This window comes from Chlamydotis macqueenii, chromosome 15 (genome assembly GCF_036417535.1).
Source record: "Chlamydotis macqueenii isolate bChlMac1 chromosome 15, bChlMac1.mat, whole genome shotgun sequence".
Taxonomy (NCBI): domain Eukaryota; kingdom Metazoa; phylum Chordata; class Aves; order Otidiformes; family Otididae; genus Chlamydotis; species Chlamydotis macqueenii.
In genome coordinates this window covers 18,198,692-18,212,770 of record NC_141570.1, presented here as the reverse complement: position 1 = coordinate 18,212,770, position 14,079 = coordinate 18,198,692, and the positions used below count along the sequence as shown (strand labels likewise).

General features: G+C 37.2%; 1 protein-coding gene across 9 annotated transcripts in view; it reads right to left on the bottom strand.

Annotated features, from left to right (window-relative positions):
- Positions 1–14,079, bottom strand: part of CLEC16A (C-type lectin domain containing 16A) — a 78,917-nt gene that overhangs the window by 33,228 nt on the left and 31,610 nt on the right. For all 9 annotated transcript variants that reach the window (XM_086760123.1, XM_086760125.1, XM_086760126.1 and 6 more), the window contains 4 exons: positions 14,035–14,079; positions 12,549–12,599; positions 10,236–10,364; positions 6,424–6,544 (listed from right to left, as the gene is read on the bottom strand). In XM_086760123.1, the coding sequence (XP_086616249.1) occupies positions 6,424–6,544; positions 10,236–10,364; positions 12,549–12,599; positions 14,035–14,079 (346 nt within the window). The remainder of the gene's footprint in view (positions 1–6,423; positions 6,545–10,235; positions 10,365–12,548; positions 12,600–14,034) is intronic.

The following is a 14,079-nucleotide window of genomic DNA, read 5'->3' as shown; positions in this document are numbered from 1 at the left end:
GACTGGTGAGGGCCCCAGGCAACTTGGTCTAGCTGATGCTGTTTCGAGCAGGGAGGTTAGATTAGATGATTTCCTAAGGTTCCTTCCAACCTCAATTATTCTATGACAAATTTTCCTCAAATCTTGTTAAAAAAATTTGGACTATGATAGCCTTTATGAAGTCTGTATATTTGATAGAGACAGAGTGAACAAGGAGACTTAATTATGTTACTTCTTTCAGGTTTAGGAAAGAAATAATGGCTTTAAATGTACCATCATTTACCTCTTGGCCATGGCATTTAAAACATTGTCACTAACAGAATCAGTGGCCTGAAACCAAGCATCAAGGCTGTTAATTTGAGCTGCCAGTGAACTTCACAGAAACAGTGAGCTGCTGAGTAAGATTAAAGCAGCCACCTACATGAGACACCTACAAACTCTCATGCAGTCCAAGGCAGGCAGTTATCACATAATACGTGAGTGCTTCAAAACTATTTACAGTAAAAAACAATATGAAAAGTAACCATATATGTAGCTCATTCTAGTGGCAGCGTACCCAGCAATATGGAATGAACCCTCTGTGGAATATCTGACTCATTTCTAAACGTACAGCCATACATAGTGTTGACAACCTTGCAACTACACTTAAAGGTTTACAATGAACATATACGCATAAAAATATAAAAAGGTTTCTTGGCAAGAAACTTTAACCTTTCTCATCAAGCTTCCATAAAACACTAGCATTGTGTTCAGGCAAAAAAAAAAAGAAAAGGCCATTTTGATAAGGTGAGTTTTGCAAGATTTTTCAAAATCAAAACAGTGGTTGAAATAATTACTGGATCTTGTTAACTTCTACACTTCTTGTTAACTTCTACTTCCTCCTTGACACTATATGTATACGAATGAGCATAACCACCACTGGAAGCATCTCAGTGTTCAGAAAAACTGAAAAAGCATTATAATAATACAGATAGAGGAAAATTTGTTAGATGAAAAATATCTCCAAAGTGACAATTAAAAAAAGGCATACAATTATAAGTTTTTAGGTCATGTTTTGCCAAGTTTCTCCCAAGACAGAGCACCTATGCAGTAGTGTGTATCCTGTATGCTTTATGTCGAAATGCTGATATTCTCTTGTCTGTCTCGGTCAATGAAAAGACCTGAACTGGAAACTATGTCTTCACGCTACCACACACACTAGAATTTTATCACTGTACTGCCTCAATTCAGGTTCTTCAAGCAACAGTAGCAATAATAAGCAGTTTAGAAAGTGTTAGCAACCAAAATATATAAACTGATACACATGTAAATGAGGAACTTCACTCAAAGGTCCCAATGAATGTAGCGTATTTCCTAGGAGTTGTAAAAATATTAAAATTAAAAATAAAAATCGCAAAACAACTCCGATGACTTTGAACAAAGATTGTGCAGTGTTGTAGACAGGAAGAAGCAATGGAGGGAAAACGGTTAACATCCCAAGGGAAAGGTTAAAAAAAAAAAAAAAAAAAACGCAAAACAAGGAAAATCCCAGAACAAAGCAAGGGAAAAACAGTTAACACCAACCTCATAATCATGGATACTCAGCAAGTGACTTGCTAAAACCAAATAGTAACTATTCGCTGTGAAGATTCGATCCAAATATTTTTATCTGTGCTGCACACTATTATTTTAGCAATTTATTGACAAGAAAAAGCTCCTCCCAAAGAAACACTTGAAACATGATTGTATTTTGTGGACACAGATACCAGTGCCACTTCTTTGGAACACGTTTAACATCTGTCAACTTGATTTGAAGATAAAATAAGTCTATGCCTTTCTAGCTAACCAGGAAAGAAAAGTCTTTTGAAGCCAATATATGAAACTCCACATCAGGCACTGATTGTTCAAGACAGATTCTGACTCAAAGACAGGATATGAGAAAACTCAACAGGAAGGTCTTTTTACAGCCTTCCTCAGTTTATTCCAGTTTTTGGAAATAGGCTAGAACTCTGCTCAGAATTTTGAGATCCCAGACTAACTGACTCACTCCCTCTTCAGATACAGGATGTTTTCACCAACAGTGGGATAAGCCATGCGTTTAACTGAACTTCTGTAACTCTGCCAGTCATAGAAAAGATTTTTGCTTACTAATAAATGCTGGAGTATATGGAAAGAGTCATGCTTTGAGAAATCTATGGCCATAATTACATATTGGGTCCCAAAATAAAGACTAAAACCTTCTGTGAAAAGATCAGAAAGCAGTGAATACACTAAGGCACAGAACTGCCATCATTATGGGGATATTCTGTATTTAAACTTACATACAGGACAACACCACACCTAAGGAATAGGTGCAACTGTAATACTCTTCCAGCGTGTCACACATTTGTGTATTCAGACATCCTGGAAGTCCTATATCGATCCTTCTGCCTTCTGATTTATGTTATACTGAAAACTGGATTGGTAGACCAGGTTGGTAAAAAAAGTAGTGATCTTAATTCTTAATTTAAAAATTTAATTTAAAAAAAAAATCAGCTCAAGTTAACCACTAAATTTCTAAGATAGATTATCTGGGAAAAAAAACACAACCCCTCTCTTTTCAAACATTCCAACAACAGTAAAAACCAACAAGTGGCAAGGATGCATAACACATTCTCTAGTTTTGAGTGATATGTTCCCTTTCAAGAGAAGCAGTTTAGAGATGTTTCTTCTGTAAAGATCAACTCAGTTGCTGAAGCCTACACTAATGAGAATTTGGTTTTCTCCTCTAAAGAAGGTTGGCTCTGCTGTCCCAAATTTTAAGTGTCTAATAAATTGTAATTGCTATTTCCAGCAAGTTCCTGGTTTGTAATCAAAGAGCTACCAGCATACAGCAACATGCTTAACGCAAATTGGACTACAAAAAAAAAAAAAGTTAAAGTATAGCCTGTAGATTCTTATCTACAAGATGATTTCTAAGCACTATTCCACATTTTGGAGTTTTTTCTGCTTTTATATTGCAGTTGTGAGACTTCTTGAATACCTTCTTAACCTTAACACTGTAGTTAAGAATTCCACATTGTTACTACTATAATTTTGGTAGTAATAAAATATTCATTGTAGAACAGCCTGCAGATTATAAAGACAAGCTAGGAATCACTAGTTAGAAATCCACGAGCTCTCCTAAAAGAGAGCACTGTGAACATACAACTTAAGAAAGGTGCAAGGAGGACAATCAGGAAATACTTTAGGAATAAAATAAAATAGGTTAATTCATATTAACAACTATATCAAGCTGTGTGGTGCAGTTGACATGCTGGAGGGAAGGGATGCCATCCAGAGGGACCTGGACAGGCTGGAGAGGTGGGACCGTACCAACCTCATGAAGTTCAGCCAGGCCAAGTGCAAGATCCTGCACCTGGGTCAGGGCAATCCCTGGCACAAATACAGGCTGGGTGAAGAATGGATGGAGCAGCCCTGAGGAGAAGGACTTGGGAGTGCTGGTGGATGAGAAGCTCAACATGAGCAGGCAATGCGCCCTTGCGGCCCAGAAGGCCAACCGCATCCTGGGCTGCATCAAGAGGAGTGTGACCAGCAGATTGAGGGAGGTGATTTTTCCCCCTCTACTCTGCCCTGGTGAGACCCCACCTGGAGTACTGTGTCCAGTGTTCTGGGGCCCCCAACATAAGAAGGACATGGACCAGTTGGAGAGGGTCCAGAGGAGGGCCATGAAGATGATCAGAGGCCTGGAGAACCTCTCCTGTGAGGACAGGCTGAGAGTTGGGGCTGTTCAGCCTGGAGAAAAGGAGGCTCCGGGGAGACCTTATAGCAGCTTTCCAGTACCTCAAGGGGGCCTACAGGAAAGACGGGGAGAAACTCTTCAGTAGAGCCTGTTGTGATAGGACAAGGGTTAATGGTTTCAAAGTAGCGGGAGGTAGATTTAGATTGGATATTAGGAAATTTTTTTTTACACTGAGGGTGGTAGAACACTGGAACAGGTTGCCCAGAAAGGTGGTGGATGCCCCATCCCTGGAAACATTCAAGGCCAGGCTGGATGAAGCTCTGAGCAACCTGCTCTGGTTGGACATGTCCCTCCTCCTTGCGGGGGGGATGGACTGGATGGGCTTTAAAGGTCCCTTCCAACCCAAATCATTCTATAAGTCTATGAAATCAAAAGACGTGTAATGAACTGCACAAATATCTGTGGTGCAGTTCACCAAATTTTATAATGAAAGTGATCGGCATTTCATTGTAATTTCAGATAAGCAAGCAAGGATAAAAATTCTTTCTTTTTCTTTTTTTGGGGGGTGGAGAGGACGAACAAATAACATTTCTAAACAGTATTTCAATCAGATCTACCTTTTGTTCAGTATGTTCTTAAAATACCTAAGAACTACTTCATAATCACATTTCCAGTTAATTTAAGAAAACCACTTTTTTTTTTTTTTCGGTAGAAGCTGATTCATCATCTCATCTCACCCTCTGAAAAAGAGCCAACATCACAACAAATACCTCACTCATTTGAAACAGGAAACTGAGTTAATTCTATTACTATCCTTTAGCAAGTCAATAGTAACTCAATTCTGGAAATCATTTTTTACCTGAAAACTAATAATTGCGTGCTGTAATTAACAACATGTTGTGCTGTTCATTCTCTTTGGGAAGACCAAAAGTGATGAGTTTGCATTAAGCTCGTTCAGCTGAATTTACCAAGCCAAAACAATACCAGTAGAAAGAGGACAGAAAAGAACTATTGAAGAACACATTTTCAGAAGCGTTTTCCCTGTACATTTTCTTAAATCTTTAAAATAATACAGAAAATCAACAATTGGGAATTGCGATGACTCGACTGCGTCTTCCACACCACTGGCCATGTAGCTACCAAAAATGTGAACATTAGACTGGTATCTTGATACCGTTTCATCTACTGTAGCCTAATCCTTACATTTACTTAGTAAAAGCCTGTCCATATCCTACATCTTGTACATTTTTACAAGTTCAGTTAACTGCTTTGATAGTATTCTTTCCACGTTTACAGATAAATGAATTTATTCTCAAAACCCTTCACTGCTCTAAGTTGCATGGCTTGGACTTTATGTCAGAGGGAGCGTCCTCTGACATTTGCAGTATTGCAGATAAACATTTTTTTCTAAAAATTAAATAATAAACATAGAGAATGAAAAAAATCAACATCTGAAACATCAAGCATTTTCTTCCTTCTTTTGTAAGAAAAAGAACCTTCAAAAATTAAAACCCTAGCAAATACACACACTATTTTAGCAATCATATGCCCTCTAAAGCTATGAATGATACCTGCAATTCTCAATAAGACAAGTTCTTAATAAGACAATTGCCTGAACAAAACTTTACTACTTACATGATGTTACTACATAACATCAATATGTCAAATTCTTCTAGGTCTTGATTACAAGAAATTGAATGAGTAGTATTTACATTATCATGCACTTTCTTTTCAATTCTAGCCTAAGAAGCACACTTGTCTGCATATTTTAGACCTTTAAACAAGAAGTAAATGTCTCACAGTACAGTACGATTAACTTAAAAAATGATAAGTTACTGTTTTTTAAACATCATCATTGCTAGAGACAGTAAAACTACAGCTTTACGATTTAGGTCAGTTACTCTGTAAGTTGTACTGTTTAGCAACACATAAAAGTCATCTAGAGATGTATATTTTGATGTTAAATGACCACAGGTATATTGAATTTGCAGATAAATAACATACTTAATGACTCTATTCCTTCCAACTTTTTTGTTTCTTCAGTATGAAGAATGCTGTAGGATTCTACGATACTGTAGAAAGAAGGTACTTTGCGTTTACTTCATAATAAGTACTACCTAACATCACAAGGTTACTCTGGACATTACAGACTGACTCCCCTTGGGAATAGCTCAACATCCTCTTCAACTATGGGAGGAAAGTTTCCACACAAAACTTTAAAATGACAGAAGAGATGTGAAGAAACAGAACTCCAGGGTGGAGGGAACATGACGACGACCAAACCCCAGTACTGGTAAAACAGCACAGTGTAGCTGTTGGAGTAATTATCTCCGGTCTCTTCAAGTGCATGAATGGTTTAAGTACATTTCGAACAGGTGAAAGCAGAATAGAATAAAATCTTCCTAGGATCAGTTCATTGAGAAGACTAACATACCAGGAAATCAGATGAAGGACTCCAAATCCTTTATGTGCTAATATTTAAGCTTGGAATATTTATTAACAGTCTATTTAAAAAACAACAACAAAAAAACAAACAAAACCACAAACAAACAAACAAACCCAAAACCACCACCACAAAAAACCCCACAAGAAGTGTTCCAAATCCAGTAGAAGACAAACTTAATACAATCATCCTTGGCAGTCAACTACACAAACAAGGTAACTATTGGGGGTTTTTAACTTTAAAAAAAGGCCAGCATTTTTTCCACATCACAGACTATTTGGGAAATTGAGAGACTACTTACTCAAGTCAAGAACATCATCTGTCTTAATCAGATCTTCCTCCCTTGTGAGTGGTAACTGAGTTTCCGGCTCACCTCGCAAGTGCAGTGACAGTGAACGGAGCATAAAGAAAACTCTGATTGCCTTGAGAAATTAAAAAAAAGAATATTAAAATATTGCTGCACTCAGTACTACATACTTTAACAGAATCTTACAAATGTATACTCGCTCTTACAACCCCTGAATTTGTTGTCATGCAGTAAATCTACTTTTTGAAGTGATGAAGTAGAACGTAATTTCAAAGTTAGTTAAAAAAAGATATGGAAGAAGTTGAAACTTGCTATTTATTTTCAAAGAAGTAGAAACAGCAGAGCCTTTATCCCACTGGCACGCTTACATAATCGTGACTGACAGGCAAATGATTACAGTAGCTGTTTCAGCAAAAACAACAATCTTGGATTTATTTTTTTTTAATCATTATTTTAAGACCAGTTGTATTTACAATGCCTGTATGCTGCAGACAACTACACACCCAATCTTCAGAGACTCTCATATTTTGAACTTAAAACAGTAATAACTTTTCTGGCTGATGGTAAGACATCTACAAGTTCGAGAGCAAACAGTGGGGATTTCGGAGTTTAAGTTTGCTGTGCTCATCAAAACTAACCATGTGCAATATAACATTCTCAGAAAACTTAATCTATACTCTCAGAAGGCCTACATCAGGGCAAAACATTCTAAAAGCTGCACCAGTCCCAAGAAACTTTCTACAGTTGCTCTGTGGAATTAATATTCTTGTTTTGATTTAGGAATTAATGGCATCTGGTATGCAAAGATTAAAGTGCAAAAGAACAATCATGGTTTTGTTAGCGATATTTTGCAAGGCATCATTTATAATCCTCTTTCTTCCACTACAATAACTGTATTTTAAGTATAGCAAATGAAAACCAATTTTTTATTATTTTGGGTGATCTGTTTTTTTAAAACGGTTTCCTAGATAGTAATTCTACGGCATACTGTAAAATAAACTCCTGCTTTACAGTAAAAGCTCCAAATTCATGGAAGAGCTGCAGTGTCCAGGAACTCCTCGAATGCAGGAAGTATTAGGAAAAACAAATCTCAGCTGCCTTAAGGCAAAGCCCTTCACCCTTCTATTCTTAAAATCAACAGAACTGTCGCTCCTGTGAATCAGAAATGTGAGTGCTTGGCCAGCTATCATACTGGTGATGCTTTCAGAAAATCTTGGCAGAACAGGGATGCAGAGAGGAAAGTCACATATCTGGCTCTTCCATGAACTGACATCAGAGCAGAGGAATTTGGTATGCTGTTAAAATCTAATAGGGCAATATGATTATTCAGAGCAAAGAATGTCAAGGGTATCTAACACACATACAATATTAACACTACATTATGAATAAGAGCAGAATCACTTTATAATGGAAATGACCTCTCCCATTAAGGTAGATTGCATTCTAATGTATTGTGGATTTACTGAAATTAGACAGGATTACTATAAAGCAGCTTTACTACCATATACTTCAAGAAGAATTCATGGAATTGAGTTTAAATTTTCTGAATTCAGTCAAGAACAGCAACATCCTTGCATTTTTGGTAACCCAAAAGTAAAATCTAATGTTTTTGGGGTTGTTTTTTTTTTTTTTTTGTTTTTTTTTTTTTTTTTAAATTCAGAGGGCAGCCATCACTCAACCTGCTTTCACCTACCTTTCCCTCAGTCCTCTTTCCCTCCCAGACACAGCATTAATTTTCCTGGAATATATTCCCTATAAAACTAATGTCACTTATCTCTAAATATATAGCCATATTTACTGAAGAATAATCTACAGGAGTAAGAAGCAAAATTCAAACTTTAGCCTCTGCAAGAAAAAAAAAATAACAATCAAGGACATCAGATGAAGAGGGAACTACACTGTGCTTCCTACAATACTGATAGCCCTCAGTTTGCTAGCAGTATCAATATAAACCCAAAAGCACGTGATTTGTGACTTCCTATAATATTTAATTAGATTTCAACACAACAGCAGAGCAGTTCAGTGGCTTACTTTTTTTTTCAGTTGACTTCTGTTTTCTTTTTTGAAGTAGGAATAAATATAAATTGTTATCTACATTAAAGAACTGAACATTATGATGAGGTATACTTTGTGCTGATTCCTTTATTTATATACACAGACTAGTCTATGAAAACTTCTATGATCAAGCAGTAGTAGCTGATTTCAGGAAGCAGCCTAACAACTTCTAGTCATTTTAGTGTTTTCAGTCAGAAGGATTTGCTATCTGGATTTTGGAGATGTGCCTTTGATAACTCAGGAGATATGTGATTTCCAAGAGTTCCCCCCTAAAGTTGCTGAAAAAAAATGACATTTTGAGGGACTTTCTGTAGCAAAAGAAGCGAGAGTCTAAACAGATCTGATCTCTAACAGCTAAGAACTCATGATATAATCAAAGTATTCTTTACTTGCTAGGGAAATAAAACTTGAGAACTTCTTTAGAATCATGCCATGGGATGCTCAGAACTGAATCACTCTCCATTTGAAATCATCAGCAAAAAGGACCTCCAGCAGGTTAAGCGGCTGCAGTAACATCACAAGATACATCTGAAGTTCAGCATATTGTTACGGCAATTCAGCATAAGAGAGGCAAGCCTAGCTGGTAAAAAGTAGTGTAGGAATTCTAAGAAATTCTAAAACTTCTAGAGCAATGTGACCAGGGGAAGCAGGACCAACATGGAAGCATCCTCAGAGTTCCTGCTGATAAGAAAGACGCCTCCATCCCAAAGAATTTACAGGAATTTTTGTACTTATTTTTTAATTTCCACCAACAGAACTTAAGTTATTCCTTATTTAGCACATGAAAAAGCATGGAGCAGTCAGTTTCCACTAACATGCATTTCTAAGTATCATTCTGTTAAATGCCTCCGAGAGAATTCTAGGAAACATTTTTGCTTTCTAAGAACAATACTTTTCAAGATAATTCACTGTACTTTATCAAACTTAACTTGCTGTGATAACAAAAGTTGTGTGGCTTATAATAAGTAATGAAAACAAAAGTTTTCAGAAGATTCCTGGAAATATGTTTTTTCTTCAAGAATACTTGAATATACTTACATGTACACTTACATGAATGTAAAGTTACCCTATCAACAGTACTTTTAAAATAATAATGTTGTGCAGTAACATATTTTTGAGACTTACTGGCACTCCAAGGCTTATAGGACACTGCGAGATAAGGGCCAAGAACTGATTATCCCAACAATGCTGATAATGAAGTTGTTATTCAGGTCAGTATCACCTCTACAGATTGTGTCAGTTATAAATAATAGATATTTTGCTATTTTTCTCCTTGCTCTCACAATCTCTATCATGAATTACTTCAGCAAAATGAACACTCCTGAGTAAAATGATATTTTTGCTATGTCTAGAAACACAAGCAATACGAAGCCAGACAGCCTTCCAGTGGAGATTTTTACTACAGGAATATAATATAAGACAAACTGAGATATCAGATCATGAAAGGAAACGGACAATATATTGATGAGCGTCATCAAAATATCTTTTTATGTAGATACTGCCATGGTCCAGAAATTAAAACCCCACTGCAAGAACATATTGAATTGACTAGACACAAGAAACTGTAGTGAAAAAGTTTCTCCACTGGGACAGATAAATACTATATACTGTACACACAGGTCTGTCCTCAAGTCTTCATGATTTTACAGATGAAGCTTCCAATCAAGTAGCTTTCAAGTATTTCCAAAATTGTTCAAAGTCTTTGGCACCATTCTCTCATGAACGAATGTAAGAAAAATAGTCTTACTCACTCTTCGTGTTCTTTCCACATCTCCACAAGGCAATCTTTTCACAAAATCAATACCAGTCAGTGGTGTCCCCGTTGGAGGCAACAAGATTGAGGCATCCATCATCAAGTACTCTACATTCATGGGTTTAATCTATAAAAATATTTTAACATTGATTACTACAAAGAACAATAAGCATTTACATCTTTACTTTCAAATACAACTCATGGTTGCATATTCTAAGAGGAAGCAATTGTTATAGGATTCAGAGAATTTTTTATATCATCTGTCTTATTTTAAGCTCCTTACGTGCAATCTCTACTTTATATTTGCTCATCATTCCATAAAACATTGCTGAAGTTTCCATATGGAAAAAAACATAGGAAAAAACTCTGAAAGATTACAGAAGAAAAGCTATTTCATATTTCATGAGTACTAAAATCCAAAGTCTGTCAGGTTTGATTTTAAGTTTTGAGTTGAATTTGAAATTACTTCAATCACAAGAAAAAGTTTCCCGTATCTTTTTCTCTCCCAGAAGAACTCTCCAGTCTCTAATAACGCAATAAGCAATTCCCTTCAGTCTTACCACTAACAGAGTCTCTCTCTTACATGGTTGGTTGTTTTTGTGAGTAAATGATGTCTGAAATATCTACCCTTCTGTACCTCTGGGCAATCTCATCCAAGTTCTATTATATACATATGCAATGGAGACATGAGCTTTTTTTTTGCCAGAAAGCCAGCTGGAATGGCTAAAACATATAAAAGCCCTTCCCCAGCTTGTACAATATTCTGCATAGAAGAAAAATGCAGTCACATGGACATTCCAGAACAGCCAACTGTAACTGGAAGCATTCCTGGCCACTATGCCAGGTCAGATACCATAAAAGAAGCAGATTGAAACAAGGTCCAGCATTTTCATGGTGCAGCCTGGAACTGCGGCCTTCCATGCACATAAACTCAAAAAGAGTCTTGAGCCAATTTTTCTGACCTCAGAACAATTCATCTTCAGTGTCTAAAACCCCGGATTAACAAATTCAATTCATGTGTAGAAAGATACAGAAATTTACATAGACAATGAGAACAAATGAGAACATAGAGCCAAAATTTCTAATAAGTAAATAACTACTTCACATGCAATTCACATGAGTGTACACTGGTTTAAACAGCATTTTACATCATAAAGGTGAAGAACATTGTTAAAAAAGGAAACTCACTGCTGAAAGCAAAAATACTAAGGACTACAGTGTTCAATTTACTTGCTCCTCTGAACTTGTTCTCATCTATGGTCAATGAAGATACAGCTTTTATCTTTCTTTGTGATACAGGCAGAGCAAGTATACTTCTGCTTTTGTAGTAGTTCTACACCATGTTATTTACACAACTCATCTAACAAGACAACTTCAGTGTTACTTAGCAGTTAAATCAGCCTGCTGAGCAAGTCATTTGCTAGCTAGGCAAATAAATATGCTTTTAAAAAAAAAAAACAAGTTCAAGTGCAAGGGTGTAGCTCTGTCTTTTAAGGTAAATTAAAAAAAAAATGCAGTCTCAGAAGTAGAGATACACTGAACGTGCAACATAAAAGTAACGCCAGTATCCGTGCCATTTCTCAAGCTAAAAAGTACAGCAATACTTCACTTCTAAAAAATTAAATATCTCACTAAATAGTTCTATCATTTAAGCTGGTAAGATACATCCAAGACGCTTCCCTTATTAAAAGACCTATTGCAACGCACCAGCTGTAGATAGTGGTTGCTCACTAAATCCCCGTACCATTGTGAAAAATGTAAATGACTACTCAAAGTATTTCTATCCAAATTCTAACCTAAGAACTGAAACATCTAATTAGTTTAAAATATGTTTATACGTTAAATATGAACTGTCTGAGATTAAGCTTAGTAATCTGTTAAAGGTTTCACAGCCAGTACCTCTCCTAGGTGAGACAAAGGCCCTGAAATTTGCTCTCTGTAAAATGGCACCACTCAACACTGAAACCTTGCTGGGCTTCAGAAAGATACAGGAAGATTTTCATATTGTTTAACAACTAGAAAAAAACCTAATCTAATACATCATTTCCCAGGAGAAAATCATTTCTGTATACTCACTTTCAGAAAGTATTGGGCTTTTATTTAATAAAGAGCTGTGTAATTTCACATAAATGATTTACATGAGTGTAGACACAACTACTCAGAGACAGAAAAAAAAACACCCACTTTTTTTTATTCTACTCCCAGAAACAAAGATATCAGCATACTCAGTAGTAATCACTAAGTACTTGTTCTTGCTCCTGTGTTATATCTGGGTTTGAGGATTTGGCAATGCAGAAGGGGTGCCACTTACTGTCATACTCCGGTATTCATCTTCAAACATATCCAGAAAAATTTCTTCTCCCTTTCAAAAAAAAAAAAAAAAAAAAAAGGGATATGGACATACGATGAGCCCTTACAGCTACATAGTCACACTTTTTGTTTCATTATGTACTGAGTGTTCCTGTCCAGGACCCTGCAGCAGGGGCTGCAGGGCCCCTGCGAGGAGCGGGCGGGGCAGCCCCGTGTGGGACACAGCTGGTTCCACCCGGTTCCCGCAGGGCCCCAGCGCAGGGCACAGCTCAGCCCCTCAGCAACACTGATGGCACCTCTGGCAAAACACATTTAAGAAAGAGAGACTCCTCTGCAGCCATTGGAGAGGACCATGGTGGAGCAGATACGCACACTGCAGCATCAGAGCAGGTGGATATGCCTGGAGGATCCACTCTGAAGCAGATTTTTTACCCGAAGGACTGCAGCCCATGGAGAAGACCCACACTGGGTGCAGGGGAAAAGTGTGAGGAGGAAGAGGCAGCACAGATGAACTGTTAGGGACTGACCCCAAACCTCCACTGCCCACCCCACCTTGCACCACTCAGTAGGGGGAGAAGGTAGAAGAGTCAGGAATGAAGGAGCAAAGTGAGCCTGGGAAAAGGGAGGGCTGAGGGGAAGGTGTTAATTTGTCTTTGTTTCTCACTATCTGAATTTCTTTTAATTGGCAATAAATTAATTTTTGGCACATTTGGTCTGTTTTACCCATTATGGTAATTGGTAAGTGACCTCCCTGTCTTTAACTTGACCACAAGATTTTTTTCATCTGATATTCTCCCTCCATGCTGGTGAGGAGGGGGAGTGAGCGAGCAGCTGGGTGGATGTCTGGCAGCTAGCGAAGGTCAGCCCACCACAAGTTATTTTTTTTGTCAGTCACATTGAAAAAACATTCTTCAAGAGAAGTCTAACAAAAAGAGGAACAGATTTTAGACACTTGAAATCCATCATGGATTTACTGCTCCTTATATAGGCTAAAAATTTTATTTCTCTCATTACTTATAATACAAGAAAACCAAGGCAAAAAGCTGGAGAAGTCTCCAATAAGAAAAAAAGATTAAGTAAAATTTTAGATCATCATTTCAGACAAAACACAAATAAAAAGTAATGCTAAAAAGAAACACATTCCATATTATTGTCAATGATGAAGTCCCAGAAATGTTCTTATAGTGTGGCTCTGTTCCATGAAATACATCGCAGTTGCAACAAATGTCCATAACTGCTAACCTGACCTCCAGTACAAACCCCGTGAGACTTCCAACAAGCTGTTTGTGATGTATGTCAGTGTGGTATGGGAATGGCAGGAAAGGAGAGGAATCCTCCAATGAAACACTTCCTTCTCTATCACAGATACAGAATTCTCATCTTAAAAGAAGTGCTGCCTTGGGTACTATGGAGAAACTGGGCTGCAGACTTGCTTCTAATTCCAGATTATGTAAAGGATTTTTTCTTACAGAATTTTGCATATATACCTTATAGAAACGACGAAGGAGATGAACACTTTCTTCCCTTGCACC